This window comes from Hypomesus transpacificus, unplaced genomic scaffold (assembly GCF_021917145.1).
Source record: "Hypomesus transpacificus isolate Combined female unplaced genomic scaffold, fHypTra1 scaffold_154, whole genome shotgun sequence".
NCBI classification, from domain to species: domain Eukaryota; kingdom Metazoa; phylum Chordata; class Actinopteri; order Osmeriformes; family Osmeridae; genus Hypomesus; species Hypomesus transpacificus.
The window spans coordinates 158,600-174,971 of record NW_025813721.1 but is presented as its reverse complement, the minus strand read 5'-3'; the positions used below and the strand labels follow the sequence as shown (position 1 = coordinate 174,971).

Here is a 16,372-nt window from a genome sequence, read left to right as displayed (position 1 = left end):
TCAGGCGTTGTTGGCAGAGTTTGCATTCAACGTTTTTTGAGTCACCCGGTACTTTGTAAATGTAATTTAATCAAAAGCTGCCACACTGCCAAATGCTGACATTTCTATGCCATTTTGACGAATAACACCGACAAAGTAGGCTATGGCAGAGTTTGTAGTTCTGCAGCCAATTGCAATCGTGCCGTGTGCAAAATACCAAAACAAAGCGCAGATCAACAAAAGGGGAAATAGTAACACTTTTTCTTTTAAATTATATATTTTTAGAGTTGCTTTATTTGTCTTAAATAATATAATCTACCATTTCTGTAGAACATTTTGTTAATTCAGCAATAATGAAACAAGAGGGAATCAGATCTCACTGCCATACGGCAGCTCGACAAAAAAAATCTTAGTCGACCAAGAAAATCGACTAGTTGACTGAGTGGGGACAGCCCTATTTATCACCTTCTCTCCTGTTCCTCAGCCGACAGTTTGTCCTCACTCTGGATTGCTGGGGTGTCTACTATGGTTCGCACTGTGTGAGGGGCTCTGAAGAAAAACACATACACACGCACACACAAAGGTTTATCAGGACTTGTAGCACACATACTGTATATATTAGAGCTGTCAAACGATTAAAATATTTAATCGCGATTAATCGCATTAATGTAATAGTTAACTTGCGATTAATCGCAATTAATCGCACATTTTTATCTATTCTAAATGTCCCTTTAATAATTTTTCATCCATTATTTTTTCAAATGTTAATGCTCTTATCAACATGGAAAAGTGGTTCGGATTGCTTCGTGCAAATGTTTTTTATAATTTAAAACAACATTGCAATCGCCTGGCTTTGACTAGCGGGCGGAGAATTCGCATCAGCTGTGTGCTTGGCCATCAAAATTGTATTTTAGACTCCACGACGTGCTGCGATGATAGCTCAGTTCACAACGACAGAACACACTGATCACTTTGGTCTTGTCAATGGAACCATTTGGCAACCTTTTAAATGTAAACTTTCCATTCAGAATCTTATTGGCATCCATTTCGGCGTCTGGTGCTGGCAATCAACTCAAAACGTAACGTTAGCCTACTACCAGAGAATGTCTAATATCCGTAAACGGGCTTTGCTACTACTCTTTAGCCGGCTCGCAAGCCCAAACAAGTGTGTGTGGCGTGCCTGTTGTTTTGTTTCCGGTCTAGCTAGATCCGGTGCGGTATTGTAGTTTTTCTAACGTCAGTGGTTGTTGCAACAGAATGTGAAAGAACTACAAAGTTTGCTAGGTCAAAAAGAGCGTTAATCGCGCGATAAAAAAATTGACGCCTCTAATTTGGGTTTGCGTTAATGCCGTTAATAACGCGTTTGGGACAAAAAGAAATCAAGGGACATTTAGAATAGATAAAAATGTGCGATTAATTGATTAATCGTGAGTTAACTATGACATTAATGCGATTAATCGCAATTAAATATTTTAATCGTTTGACAGCACTAATATTTACCTTTAGACGCATGAGTTCTAAATATTTCCGACGGTCCCCAAAGTGTAAGTTATTTTTCCGAAACGGTAGCTAGCTAGCTTTAGTTAGCTTCGTCACGAGTAGAATTTTCAAAATTTTGCAGCATTTAATTGCCACGGAAGATCGACTTCTCAGTAGCCTACGCGTTCAACAGTAGCTTACGTTTATGGGACCGCAAAAAAACTATTTGTAGAGTTAGGTCTAGCTATAAACAATTATTACATGGCTGAATACTCGATTTTGTTGGCCTACAATAAACATACATTTCACAATTCTAACCAACCTGGCATTGGATTTGTCAAACGCATTCTGGTAGATTCATTTTCGCCGACATGCATGGCTTTCAGGTGGTGAAACAGTGCTAGTGTTTCCACCTTTGGCTGGCACATTTCGACGACACAACTCACAGAGTTGGTTGCTGTCGGATAACTTGAAACCAAATCATTTCCAAACGACAGAGGCTAAATTTTTTTTTACCAATTCTTCTTTGTCCGGCAAATCAACCCCACTGGATTATTTTCAGACATCATGACTTGCTTACACTTGCCAACAAAAGCAGTTTACTCATATGAATGTTTGCTTCCCCTGGAGTTGTGCTAGCTTGTTTGTTGACTTTCATTGGCTGCAAGCCCCAACCCCTCGCCCCTCGGCTTGAAGCAACGGCCCCGGTGGATGTAGGTGGTATTGCATTACGGTTAGGTTTCCATGTCTTCCGGTCGTTTTTATTCTATTAACTCCAGTCAACATTTACAAAACTATCTCCCCCAATAATTTTTGTTCGATTCTCGAACCTGGCTCATACTACAAGCTTTTTCATAGAACAATTTTTCCCGATTTTTACTAAGTTTGAGACCAATCCGAAATGGGTAAACTAGCACCCCATTTATTTGCTTACGTCAATAAAAGTTGCCTGCAAATGTGCTCGCGGATACTAACAGGGCACGAGCACAAAAGTTCACATTGGCCGATAGCCGATTCACATGGAACTGAATGATCCATAGACTTATATTGAATGAGCACAGGGAGAACTGGCTTGAGTTGCCTGCCCTGTTGTAGCAAGTTAAGCAAATGGTTGTCACACATACATGAAATGTTGTTAATATAGTTTATTCCCGTTATTTTTAAACAGATTAGATTTTTCGTAAAAACGTTCATGACGGCAAATATAATATGTTAAGTGCGAGCATAGATTGTTGACGTCTATCTGGAGCATAGACGAAGATTAATACTTTAACCGGTAACCACAATAGGAAATTACATAGGCCTATATTTAAATAATATTAGTCTTGCCTTCAGAAGCTTTTGTTAAACATACCCATTATTCTTTTTTTGATCGTGTCATCAAGCAAGACTGCTTTTGTGGGACAATGAAGGTCCTCAGTGACTCTATATGTTTCACCCCCAATTACATTTGATGGAAATGTCTTGTAGCCTATATGGTTCTGCGAATATTCCCCTTTCAAATGCAAATGTCCAATAAAGTATATTTTAGACACAGTTCTCAAGCTTTTATTTATTATATTATTACCAAGTCTTGTTAGATCACGTTATATCCATTAATAGGCGTTTGGTTTTGTAGGATGAACATATAAAACACAGGCCATATTTCTACACTGATGTTAAATTGAAGGCAATGTGAATTTCGTGGCATTTTGTTTGAATATAGCCTAAAAATGGAAGTAAGCTGTGGTAAGTCTGCATTATGGAAGATTTCGGTTACCAAAATAATTATTAAGCTTTCTTTGCCTTGCGAGAACAAAGACGGAGCTGTTCATGTTAACAGTTTATTTCATCTGATACAATGCGTTGGAAATCATACTCATATCACGAAGAAAAAAAGCAACCTATGTGATGAGTTCCATCTAGAATAGCCCTATATTTAGCCCTATAGCCTATTTCTAAAAAACAAGTGAAAGAAATACTATACAGTGACAGAATACATTTCCGTTTTAAGTTTGCATCATGTGTCTGATTCTTATCGGACTTGTACCCCATTCTCCCACTGCAATGCCTTAGCTCGTAACCATACAAATCTATGCTCGCGACTGGTTGTCGCAAAGTATGACGTGTACAGCTAGTTGCAAGTGTGCACGAGGTCTCGGAGCTAGGGAAAAAAAGAACCACTGTTTAAAGCTAGACTGGAACACGGAAGTGGAAAGATGTGCCAGTCTCGCGCTCTCGCTTGCCTCACTGCGCCACTGAGCACTTTTCATAGAAATGAATGGGGACGCCATCTTGGAAGACAAAAGTAGCTTACTCTAGTTATATTAACTCTATGATTGGCTGGCACAATGCATGCAGCATCCATGCTGCATGTTTTTTTTGTAAAAGATACAAATTTGAACTAGCCCACTAGGCAGTATCACTTGACTTATATTTTATACCAAATAGAAACACTTTACTAATACGTTTATTAATATATCATGATATCCATGATATGGCAAAATCCATATCATGGCACAACGCAATACCGGTATCCGCGTTCATACCGGTATATCGCCCACCCCTACGCACACAAACTACAACTAACCAGTATATTTTAATCCTTGATCTGGACAAGGGAAAAATAATGTTGATATTTCCATGACAAAAATCTTGCACGGTCCGAACTGTCGGCCATTGTGTGGGCAAATCTAAAATGCGTATTGATTCATTCATCAATTATGGTTATTTAATTGGAAAAAGTAATTAGTTACATTGCTAGTTACTGCCAAAAGTAGTGGAGTTACAGTACTTTGTAACACGTTATTCCCAACACTGGTTGTCTGCCATATACCGGAGCGAACTCTGCTGCTGCTAACTGTGTGCTTTGCTTGCATGTGATAGTTTAGGCTGAAAGTACTCCGGTGATAACTAAACACAGCCTGACAATCAGTACACACAGCCTTAGTTTTGTCGACCGAGCCGTCTTGCAACTTTTTAAAATGGAACTTCCCATATAAAAGCCCTCTCTCCATCATTCAGCTACCGTTGGCAGTCAAAGTCTGTGACGACAGGTGATTCCCAGGGTCAAAAAGAAACCTGCGTTAACGGCAAACATTTTTTAGTCACGTTAAAGTAGGATTGCGCAAACGGTGTTAACTTTAGGTGCGTTCGACTTCATGAAGCGCCAGCGTCGCCTGCATCCAGTCAAACACACCTAATGACACCCTAGTATTTAAAGACGATAAATACAATTCAAGACATTGAAATTTGTGGAAAATGATTTTTTCTTTATTAAAGAAATGTAAAAAATTGTCTTATCAACCAACATGTTTTGTGACTCCCTGCAGTACCTCCGCGGACCCCTTGTTGAAGACCTCTGCACTAATCGAATATGCCCAAAATACACCCAAATAGAATAAATGTTTTCCTTTACTCTTACCACAAACACATTTAAAGCCTTATATAAGCCTTATATAAGGCAACACATGCTCTAAGTGTCTATATTAGCTATATTAGCCTACTGTCAAAATGATAAGTACAGGGCTGCCAACTTTTGCAAAAACCTTGGAGTGAGATTTTGTATTTGGTCCCCCCCCCCCTCTCCAGTGAACCTTTCTGGGGGGTATCATAATTACAGAAAGGGATTGTATTATTTTATATATTGATACATTTTTGGAGACTTCTAACGATCCGAGTGTTAATCAGGCCAGACTTTGTAAAAATGATGTTATTAATTATGTTAATTAAATTAATTACTTCCACACGTAATGCGAGCGCGCATAGCGCGCAAGTGAAATTTCTTTGCCATTATTGGAGCGCAAAATAGTTTAATTCAGCTTTATGTAAAATTAACATAGACGTTTATCAAAAAACCTTGTCTAGTGATGCCATCACTCCGGCCCTGCTCCCATCCATCCTTGCTGACGCGTATCGTTAAGGTAGGGCCCCCCGGCCTAGCTATCCGTAGCCTATCTGAGAAAACTTTTTGGAAAAGACGGACTATGGACCCAACCAACTCTATTTGGGAGGGGAGAATTCCCTCACATGGTACAACCCATGCAGAGGCTGAGGTGTCAGAATGCGGAACGTGTGTAGCCTACTTTAAGAGAAGATAATACTAGTGCGACAAATGTCAACAACAAAAAATCCTCGACGGGCCCAGAAGTGAAGCGGCCCACCAGGGACTCTCCCGATTCTCCCGATTACCCAACCCGGCCCTGATTACAATGTGAACAAGGCTACTTGGTTGGCATTGCCTTTTCAGCGTGAGATATACAAGGTGTGGCGTGAGGGCGTGTGAAATGGTTGAAATGCGTGTGTCTCACGGCCAATGCGTGACTTGGCAGCCCTGTGAGTAGGCTACAAATACATAATGAGCATTCATAAAAAACGCTAGCTAGCTCCCGTTACCTAGCTACCTAGCATAACACCAGAGCCTGTTTAAGTAGAGCCTGCCCACTCCCTATTAAGCCCCATTGTACCGAAATGTGTTGCAGTTCCACCAGAGTTCCACTGGGAGTGATCATGGTCGAGTGCAAAATGAATGGGAGTCTATGGAGCTAAACGGCAACTTTTGTCTCTTTCACCTGATTGTCGTTGAGAAATCTCAGATTTATTTGTAGTTTTTGCATGTTCAACATGGATTACAGGTCGAAAGTTGTGTCCTTGTGTCCTCTCAATTTCTTACAGGGTAAGTCGTTGTTGCCCATAACACGCTAGCATTCTGCGAACGAATGCTGATTGGTCAGTGAAGGACTGACTACGACCAGAGATCCCGCTTGATGGCATCCGAAGCAGAACCAGAATGTCAGAACATTAGCAACATTAGCAACAACATTAGCAAACCAAAACTCTTTCTAGCATGTGCATTGACAGGGCGAGCCTCCCCTGTCAGCTGTGTTGTCGATGCCTCGAGAGAAAATTGGCAGTAACCAGAGCTTGCCGTCAAGCAGTATCTCGGGCCGTACAATGTGTATGACGTCAAAGACATTTTGAAAGGCTTTTTAGAACAGAAAGGCGACTTAAAACAAATCTATCTCCCAGCAGTGTGTATTTGTTTTTGCCTCCCCTTTCAAATTCAGAATTCAAATTACTAGACAAAAAATTAAATCCTGAAAAAAAGTGGATTTTGAGGGGTATAGCTCCATAGACCTCCATTCATTCTGCCCTCGACCGTGAGCGCCCACATATGGAACTAAGTGGAACTGCAACCAGTTCAGAACCCGGAAGTTTCCCGAGAGTGGGAGTTCTCCCCATATTAGACATTCTCTGATAACACTCGTAGCAATGCTACTTCTTGCTAGTGTTACTTGTTAGCCTCCTCATTGTAAAATTTGAAGCCATATGATAAAGATTCCATAGTCAATAAGATAGATAGGTACTGTATTAACCCCCGAAGGAAATTAATTTTGTCCAGACAGATAGCTAGAAAGCTCACGCAGTCCAGAAAATCTTTAATCGATAAGTTGGATATTGTAGCTACAGCAGTAGCTAGCGATCTCAGTCACTACGAGTTTGATACACGTTACAATATTACCGTTATTCGCTAACAATATCAACAGCAACGACATCGGGAACGTCTAGTTTTTCAGTTCACAAGTATAATCATGAAACGTGTTGTAATCATAATAATCATAAAACGTGTTTGTGGTTAAATTACATGGAAAATCCTGTTGGCTTGAATGGCTTGTTAAAGTTAACCATCGCTAGCCAAGATCTTTGTTGTTGTGACGTCAGGCTGAAACGTCCTATAGCGTTTGTCATACAGTTTTTATCTATCGGAAAATAGTAGGTTGGAATGTTCAGAATCACACGTGTGTGACGGTACTCTGTGGGGCCCGCTTTTGAACGATTACATATCTGTGATCCTTAGGAGGTTAAAACAAAAAATATGTTAACACCATCTTTTTCTATTTTCATTTTTTTTTGGAAAGCTCCAGGGAGCCACTAGGGCGGCGCTAAAGAGCAGCAGGTTGCGGACCTCTGGTTTAAACTCTTTCTCTCCCCTGTCCGAGGCAGAGATCTCTGACCTCATTCTCTCTCATCGCCCCACCTCCTGTCCCCTTGATCGTATACCCTCCCCTCTCTTTCGAACCATCTACCCCTCCATCATAACTTTTCTTCTCCATGTCCTAAACTCCTCTCTTACCTCCGGCACCTCTCCCTCTGCCTTCAAACAGGCCAGAGTTACCCCTCTACTAAAAAAACCCACCCTTAACCCTGCCGTCCTCCAGAACTACAGACCGGTATCACTGTTACTTTTCTTTTCAATAACAATTGAACGTGCTGTATCTAACCAACTGTCAAACTTTCTCTCTCAGAACAACCTGCTTGACCCCAAACAATCGGGCTTCAAGACTGGCCACTCCACGGAGACTGCCCTCCTTTCAGTCACCACTGCCCTCGAGTCTGCCAAAGCGGCTTCCAGGTCATCCGTCATTATTCTGCTGGACTTTATTGCAGCGTTTAATACGGTTAACCACCAGATCCTGCTCTCCAGACTTTCTGAGATGGGCATCACTGGCGCTGCACTCTAGTGGATCTCATCCTACCTGTCGGGAAGATCCTACCAGGTCTCCTGGGGAGGGCTCCGTCCTTGGACCCCTCTTCTTCTCTCTGTACACCACCTCACTTGGACCAATCATCACCTCCCATGGCTTCTCCTACCACTGCTTCGCTGACGACACGCAGCTGTGCCTGTCGTTCCCCCCGACTGATCCACGTATCTCAGCTAGGATTGAGGCCTGCCTCGCAGACATCTCCGCCTGGATGACCGAGCGCCACCTCAAGCTGAACCTCGCCAAAACAGAACTTTTTATCATCCCGGCTAAACCCCTCCATCTCCCACGATCTGTCAATCACCCTGGGATCTGTGGCGGTGACCCCTTCATCCTCTGCCAGGAACCTAGGGGTTACCATGGATGACGAGCTCTCCCTCACGGCCCACATTGACGCAGTCTCCCGGTCTTGTAGATTCACCCTCTACAACATCCGGAAGATCAGGAGATACCTGTCTGAGCACTCCACCCAGCTGCTAGTCCAAGCACTGGTCCTCTCCAAGTTGGACTACTCCCAGCATTTGCAACCCGCCCTCTTCAGAGGATTCAGAACACAGCGGCCCGCCTGGTCTACAATCTACCCAGACGCTCCCATGTTACCCCGCTCCTCATCTCTCTCCACTGGCTACCCATCAACGCCCGTATCAGATTCAAACCCTGGTACTGACCTTCCGAGCAGTGAACAGGACTGCACCCGATTACATCAAGTCTCTCCTGCAGCCTTACACCCCCACCCGTCACCTACGGTCTTCTTCAGCCTGGTCGTCCCAGCGCTCAAGACCGCCCGATCCCAACACAAGCTCTTCTCCTGCCTGGCCCCCCAATGGTGGAACCAGCTCCCCACCTCCATCAGGGACACTGACTGTCTCGCCACCTTCAAGAAAAGGCTCAAGACGCACTTGTTCCGGGAGTACAACGGTACTTAGGAATGGTTTGCTGAACCCAATGCTAGTTTCCTCAAGGATCACAATGACTCTTGCTTAGAGACCTGTTGCTCTTGTTGGTTAGTGGTAACTTATTTAAGCTGTTGTATTTCGCTGCGAAATATTCCATTTTAGTTAATCTTATTTTTATTTTATTTTACTGTTGCTTGCTTTACTACAGGTACACTTGCACTTAGAGATTTGTGTTGTTTAATTGTAACTGCTTTACTACATTCTCTTATGGTTCTTCCCTTTGGCACTTATTTTTTGGTTGTTCACAATGTGTACTTCTTGTTTTGGCTACCCGCAATTCTTTGGGGCTATCTTGTTGTTATTATCAGCAACCTATGCACTTTGTAAAGCTCTCTCTTGGAAGTTGCTTTGGATAAAAGTGTCTGCTAAATGAATAAATGTAAAAGTAAATTACTGCCTGATAAACGATACTGTGAACGCGTTAATTCTGGTGTCTGTGCACTCTTTCACTCTTTTTAATTTCGTTCAATAAGGTGCCAGATTTCTAGAGACTTCCAGGCAAAAAATACACCGTTAACAGTCCTGTATCCAGAGTTGCCCAACCAGTCAATCGCTGCGTGTGCTTTCTTCTACTGTCTATGAGAGCGCCAAAGTTTCGTAGACGCCGGGAGCAGTATTGCTCTCGGAGAATCCTCCCTTCAATGCGAATCCTGGTTGGATAAGGATTAACAATTAGATATGATGAAAATTGGCATGTTGGTAAGGTTATTTATGGGACAATTTCTCAATGGTTTTATTATTCTTTAATGAATGTTTGTTAATTACTTATTTTTAAACCAATAACTTTATTAAATTACAAAGAGGGTCATTCGCAACATTTTATCGCAACTTTCACTTGCTCCCGCAATTGCCTTGCAACGAACACCTAATAAACACTCCAACTTTCATCGCAACGTTTTGCAAAAGCTCCTGCGAAATCAGGAATTTTAGCCCGCAACTATCACAAAAAAGGCCCGCGAAATCCTGGGGGGACTGTTCATTATGGCATTTGCCTGTACAGAAGTCAGAGACGATGTAAGTTTGTACTCCTTATGTCTAGCTGTTGTTACAGCAGATCAAGCTATTCTTCAGTTGTTTCAGTCAGATACGAGTACTGCCTGAGTTGTTTCAGTCTAAAACGAGTACTCAATGTTAGCCGTTTTACCCAGTGATCCAAAGCTGTGAGTTAATATTTATTTAGCTTGCTAACTTTTCAGTGTACATCGCACATGTTCTCAGCTAGTGTGTAATACATTTGTTGTGTTGCTAATTGTTACTGTGCGAGAGAGGATGTTTATTTTACTTGCAGTGTGATAATTTTACACTTTATTTACGTATTTGTTGTTAAGTGATTAATAACCTATTTATTAATGTCAGATCATAGTAGATATAACAACTGTGATATCAATGTACCTTTTTTGGGTTTATTTTCAGAAACTTCATTCTTTCATTCATTCATTGATCCAATGTACAGTTTGTGACTGCCTGTAGTGCACCATCTTACTACCAAGTAAAACCTTAAACTCCACCTGGTGATTCGTGCTCTCTGACAGGAACCCTGAAGCGGCTAATGCACAACATCCAGCATTCACAGGGTTAAATCCCAACACCTGGGAAACACTGGCTGCATAGCACCCTGAAGCGCCGCAAAGCACCATGATTGGCCACAAATGGCACGAGAACTTTTGTTGTTTCGGGTATGGTAATCTCACGCCAAACTTTTCATAAAACTTGAGAGCCCTGAACACAGTTCACTGTTTAGAAACAACTGACTAATATGTTGGCCGAACAGCTAACGCCATCATTAATCAGGGTTTAAAAAATATATATGTATTGGATAGTTTTTATCGGGGGAAAAACATGGTTGGCCGTTTGTTTCCAGTGTAGTGAAGTTAGGTCTTAAGTGATAGGCTATAGCCTACAACTAATGTAGGAAAATCATTTAAAAAAAGTTTTATTCAAATATACCATAAGTATAAAAGTAAAAAAGCCTTTGCTTCCAGGCATTAATCCGTGGCCAATCTAGCAGAATCCATGCACGCCTGATGTGGCATGAAAATATCAAATGCCTGGAACCGTTACCCACTTGACAGCTGTGGTATACACAATTGTAGCACAAGATTGATTGTCTTTGAAAACGTCGAACTGAGAATTTAGAAACATTCTACAATTACGTTCTATAATGTCAAAATTATCATGGAATGGAAACATTAGCTGTTTAGTCCTGAGCTGGTGTGTTTCAGTTTTTACCCGTCATTGTTTTGTGTGGGGGGAGGCTGGGCTTCAGTGGTAGGGGAGGAAACTGGACTGGTCTCCAGGGGAGCTCCATTGAGACGACTGGCCCTTACTTCTGCCATCCTGCCGAGGGGAAGAGAGGGATGAAGGAAGGGAAGAGAGAAGGATGAAGGGAGATGAGGGAACAGGACAGTGACAAGCAAGTCCAAATTATATCATCATTCTATAAAACGAGATTCATCATCAGTAGAGTATAGAGGCTCCAAATAGAGAGTAATGGTGGATGACAAAGAGTAGAAGACTTAGATAGACATAGAGATATTGAGATGGGCACTCTCACCATGGTTTTTCCTCTTCTGCCTCTTGTATCTGAGCCGCCTCACTGCATCTTTGCAGCCAGCTGCTGTCCCCCTTTAGCTTGGTACGCACCTTGGTGGTCCTGAACACGGATGCTCTGTCCCCCTCTGGAACACACACACACACATACAGGCAGGCACAGATACACACGCACAACGCACACAGACATGAAGTTAAGTAACCGTTTGGTTTTGGGTGTGGAGTCTTCTCACTCGTTTATTGGGAGGAAGAACAGATTATCTCCAATTCACACTGATTTTCAACACACAGACCAGACAGATCACCTTTTGACATGCTTGGTCAGAATATCTCTTCTTTGTCTGTTTCTCTCTTCTGTCTCCCTTCTTTCTTTTTTCTGTTGACTCCAACGGTTAGCTGAAAAACAAATTAGCATAAAATTGTATTTATTGCTTGGGGGGTGTAAAGTGTCATTAAACAATGTGATTGGATAGCAATCATAAAATGGATGCTTGTGATATGTGAATAGATAGCAAATAGATGCTGGGGATCTTGGTCACAGTCCCTCAATTGCTCTAGGGAGTGTGATTCACTGTCTCTGGTATAAGGTTGGGTAGGGCTGATGTAGGTTCCCACCTTGAGTGTGTGATATGTTTGTGTCTTTCTCTGTGTCAGTAGAATTCTTTAGACTCATCCTTAAGACATGCCGGAGATCCAGTCCTACCACTTTCTACCACATGCACTATTACTTACATGGGCATGGTAACATACAAACACACACACACACACAGTTACAGATAGATCATAGGGGAGAGCATGAGGTACAAAAATGTGGTTGTCAGTGGAGGTAAGCCTACATCTGCTTGCTTTAACACTCGCACAGACACAATCTACAAGGAGTGGAGTTTACGAAACATGCATAACAATGTAAACTAGTAACCTCGTACCATAATGCAATATAATAAAATCATAAAGTAGCTATTATATCTATGAACTGATGACATCCCCAAGGAATGGAAATTAAAGCACATTTTTCACACAGGCAGAATACTGGGACGGTCATGAAACAACAACCTGATTTCTCTTATCATAGCACAATCACCATGCGAATAGTTTTAGAAGTCACAACCCACACAACGAGAGTCAGCTGTTCTGGAATGTATCCAAATTGAATATATCTGAGCTGACGGGCTGAGCAAATAAATGCCAAGGGCTTAGAGAGTGAAAATATCTATCATCATGCACTGATTAATGGTATGATAAACATATATGACCAGGCAGTGGAGAAGTAATATGGTGAAAGGCCCTGATAGACAGGTGTTCATTACAAGCAAACAGACTGACAGGCAAACACACAAATGACTCTGACAGGGCAAACACACAGTGACATCAAAAGCGAGTGTGCAGTGCTGAGATGAAAATGAAACAAACCACAACCCATTTACAGCAGATATTCAGTATGACTGATCACCTCTAGAATTTACTATGAACTGAAGCCAGGAAGAACTGACTATAGGTGACCATTTCAACTACAGCCTTCAATGCACAGAGAAGTCAGGATTTAAACCTACCTTGGGTTGATGTCCAGCTAATCTACAAAAATCCACCAGATGAGCTAAGAGCACTAATGAACTGATTGCTGTTGTACAGTAGACTATGGTAGGTATCTGTGGGTGAGGGTGGGTTTGTGTGTGTGTGTGGAAATAGAAAGTGGTTTCTGTGGCAGGCAGGTGATTCTCTCTCTAGGGAACAGGTACGGGTGTGGACTGATTCTAACTAGCTGAGCCAGTCAAGGAGGCTGGGCTGGTCAGCCCTCTGTGTGTGAGAGAGGGAGTGTGTGTGTGAGAGAGAGAAAGAGAGGGTGTGTAGGTAGTGCTTACTAAAACAAGCTAGTCTATGTTTACTACTCATTGAAATTCATTTCAAGTGAGCAAGCACATACCTGTCATAGCCAGACCGCACCCCCTGAAAGAAGTCAATGAAGAGAGGGGGAGAGGGAGGATGGTGGTCCAGCACTTACAGCAGCAGTTTTATCTCCCAGGAAACTGCCCCTTTCATGCTCACTAGGCCAGGAGAGGACACACAATATAAGCATCATCATAACGAGTCAGAGACACATCAACATCTCAACACCATATCCACAGATCCAATATTATGGAATTATGCTAACTAAATTTCAAATGTGTCTATTCTTCACAAAGTCACAGTCAACTACACCTAACTTTTTCTGTAGCGCTACAACAAATAACAGGGATTTTTACTTTGCAGTGAAAACAGCCACAAGGGTCTCTTCCTGCCAAACTTAAGATAAGATATACCTTTATTCGTCCTACAATGGGGAAATTCGGGAATGGCAGCAGCAAAGTGGACAGAAGTATACATACAATTTACAAAGTAAGTATGAGATATTAAAAAAAAGATAACACCAGTTGCATATGGAGACCAAATATAAATAATCAAATATAAATATTGCACAGTAGTTTGCACTTTAAGTGTGTCCATGAGTTACTGTGGTTGAGTCCTGTGTGTGTTTGTGTGTGTTGAGCAGTGCTGGTTGTAGTCTCACAGCAGCAGGAAGGAAGGACCTGTGGTACCGCTCCTTCGCACACTTACCCTGCGTGTCCACTACAGCGGAGCAGTAGCGGAGCCAGAGGGGTGTCCGGGGTGGCACTGGACACCCCTGACATCTGATTGGCCACCCTGGGTGCCACCACAAAATGTAATTCGCTACTGGAAATTTGATGCTGAATGACATTTCATTTGACCTATGTTGAAAGAAGCATTTATTTTGCTGCGTTGCGGTGCATTATTCAAATCGAAGAGAGACATTTGTTGGGAGATACAGAAGAATAGAGGGTTTTCACCAACGTCACGTTCTGGGTGGTAACCCGGATGCGCGGCCATATTGGAGGCACTCGGTGTAAACAACTGAATGGAAAACAACCAAATAACGTATATTCTATACTCTTTGGTACAACTGTAGCCATGTCTAAACAACCAAAATGGTCATCAAAACGCGTCCAAGATCCAAAGGCATATAGGGAAGGACTTGGACCTCAAGAAAACGGTTGACATTTTGAGAAATTAGGATGTATTGGCGGTGCAGATCCCTACAAGTTAGCTCCCTCTACTTGGATCCGTGACGACCCGGTGATTCTGCCTCAGTTGGATATCCCGATATTGTTTACTACCTGGTTTTCTCGCCGAACCCATACACATGCAGTAGTTTGATATGAATTATATTATGTCAATGTCAGCTTTACAGTAAAATAAGCGCACAGTAAAAACAATAAAAGCAGTAATTGTTTTTACTATTAAAAATATTATCATTACAATAGAAAATTTGTTTTGAACCGCTGAAATAAACATTTCACAATACCTGACAAGAAATGTGCCGAACAAATCCGTGTGTTGTCCAGATTTTTCCCCCGTAGATCTTGGTTGAGCTTTGCCAACCAAAAGCGCCTCCTTTCCTCTGACAATCTCCACAGATTTAATTTGGTCTTGTTTAGGCCAATTCCCAAACAATTATTTGCTATTAGTTAACATAATATATATGAACATAAATATTATACTGTAAATTTGTAATGTGGTTGGGCACCAAGTTATTTATATTTTTATTTATATACCTGTCAAGTAAAATTGCTGTGTTTTTAGGGGTTTGTAAATTCACTTTGTTTTGTAAATAAACTATGTACTGTGTTATTTCTGTAACACAGAAATGCTATTGTAAGTCCCTGGTGCTTGAGCTTTTTTTCCCAAAAATATTTTGTATGTTCCAGCACTTATGGACCCAGATTACACTGTATATATTAATTAAAACAGTGACCCAAGACTCTGGACTATGGACCCCCTTGAAGTAGCCTTGGCCACCCCTTGGCCACCCCATGTATAAAACTCTAGTTCCGCCACTGCAGCGGAGTGGGCAGCGTGTCGGCGTCGGCTTCCAATTCATTTTCAATGAAACCAGGCAATGATGCTCCGACAAATCCCTACGCGAGCGTCAACGCCCGGTTCCATTGAAAATGAATTGGAAGCCGAAGCCGACGAGCCACCCGCTCCGCTGTAGTGGATACGCAAGGTTAAGGTGAAGGAGCCGCGGTCGCCGAAGGAGCTGTTCAGTGCAGAGGCAGTGTGGGTGGTATTCATTAAATCATTATTAATTCATAAGGACACAAGTTCAAACTACCATGTGTGGGGTTAATTCCCTGTAAAGTGCATTCCCGGCTGTTCTAATCTTCCCCTAAAAATGGTTGTCACTAGCAACTGAATAAACTTCCTTAACAACCTTCGTCACAAAACTAGGGAGAAACCTTGCCACACCCTACCCCTATTCCTATTAAAACAATCACAAACATACCAAGCATACATTCAGCTACCCATTACACATAGAACAGGGTGGGGAGAGATGTCGCAACTCTCTGGAACATTCAACATTCTCGGTGATCAGTAGCCTACTACATGAGTGTTAATAGAAGCTGTGAGTTTCCTTAAAATGAACCAGTTGCCCAAATCTGTGTTGTTTCTCACCAGGCTCCTTACAGTAAGCATTGCCCTATCGAAAACAAATGTCAGGTATCTCAACCCACCCCTCCTCCTCTTTCCTCCATGACCACACTGAGGGCCTCATTTACTAACAGGATTGCGCCCATTTTAGGCGTAAAATAGTGGGTAAAGACATAAAACCGTATTTACAAAGTCAGCGCACTTGAGTAAAAACGCAGATCACCGCTGCAGGGAAGATATAGGGAAAGTGGGTGTGTGCCGCATAGAGATGGGAGGAGAGGTGTATTTCTTCCTTGTAATGTTAATGTTGGCTGTAAACTTCATGAACCAATATTTCTATCTCCTGTTCGCTGAACCTTCTTTTTCTTTTCCTCCAATCACTCATGGTGGCAGTAACCCAGT

The 16,372-nt window shown here is 42.1% G+C and overlaps 1 protein-coding gene across 2 annotated transcripts in view; it reads right to left on the bottom strand.

Annotated features, from left to right (window-relative positions):
* The window catches only part of znf185 (zinc finger protein 185 with LIM domain), a 59,465-nt gene extending 46,173 nt beyond the window's left edge, over positions 1 to 13,292 (bottom strand). The window contains exons 1-5 of one of the 2 annotated variants that reach the window (XM_047051408.1): positions 13,036 to 13,292; positions 11,791 to 11,881; positions 11,490 to 11,613; positions 11,165 to 11,272; positions 445 to 528 (exon numbers count right to left, since the gene is read on the bottom strand). In XM_047051408.1, coding sequence (XP_046907364.1) covers positions 445 to 528; positions 11,165 to 11,272; positions 11,490 to 11,613; positions 11,791 to 11,800 — 326 coding nt within the window. In that variant the 5' untranslated portion in view covers positions 11,801 to 11,881; positions 13,036 to 13,292. The remainder of the gene's footprint in view (positions 1 to 444; positions 529 to 11,164; positions 11,273 to 11,489; positions 11,614 to 11,790; positions 11,882 to 13,035) is intronic. The other variant, XM_047051409.1, reaches the window with a different exon arrangement.
* Positions 13,293 to 16,372: the final 3,080 nt, after the last annotated feature.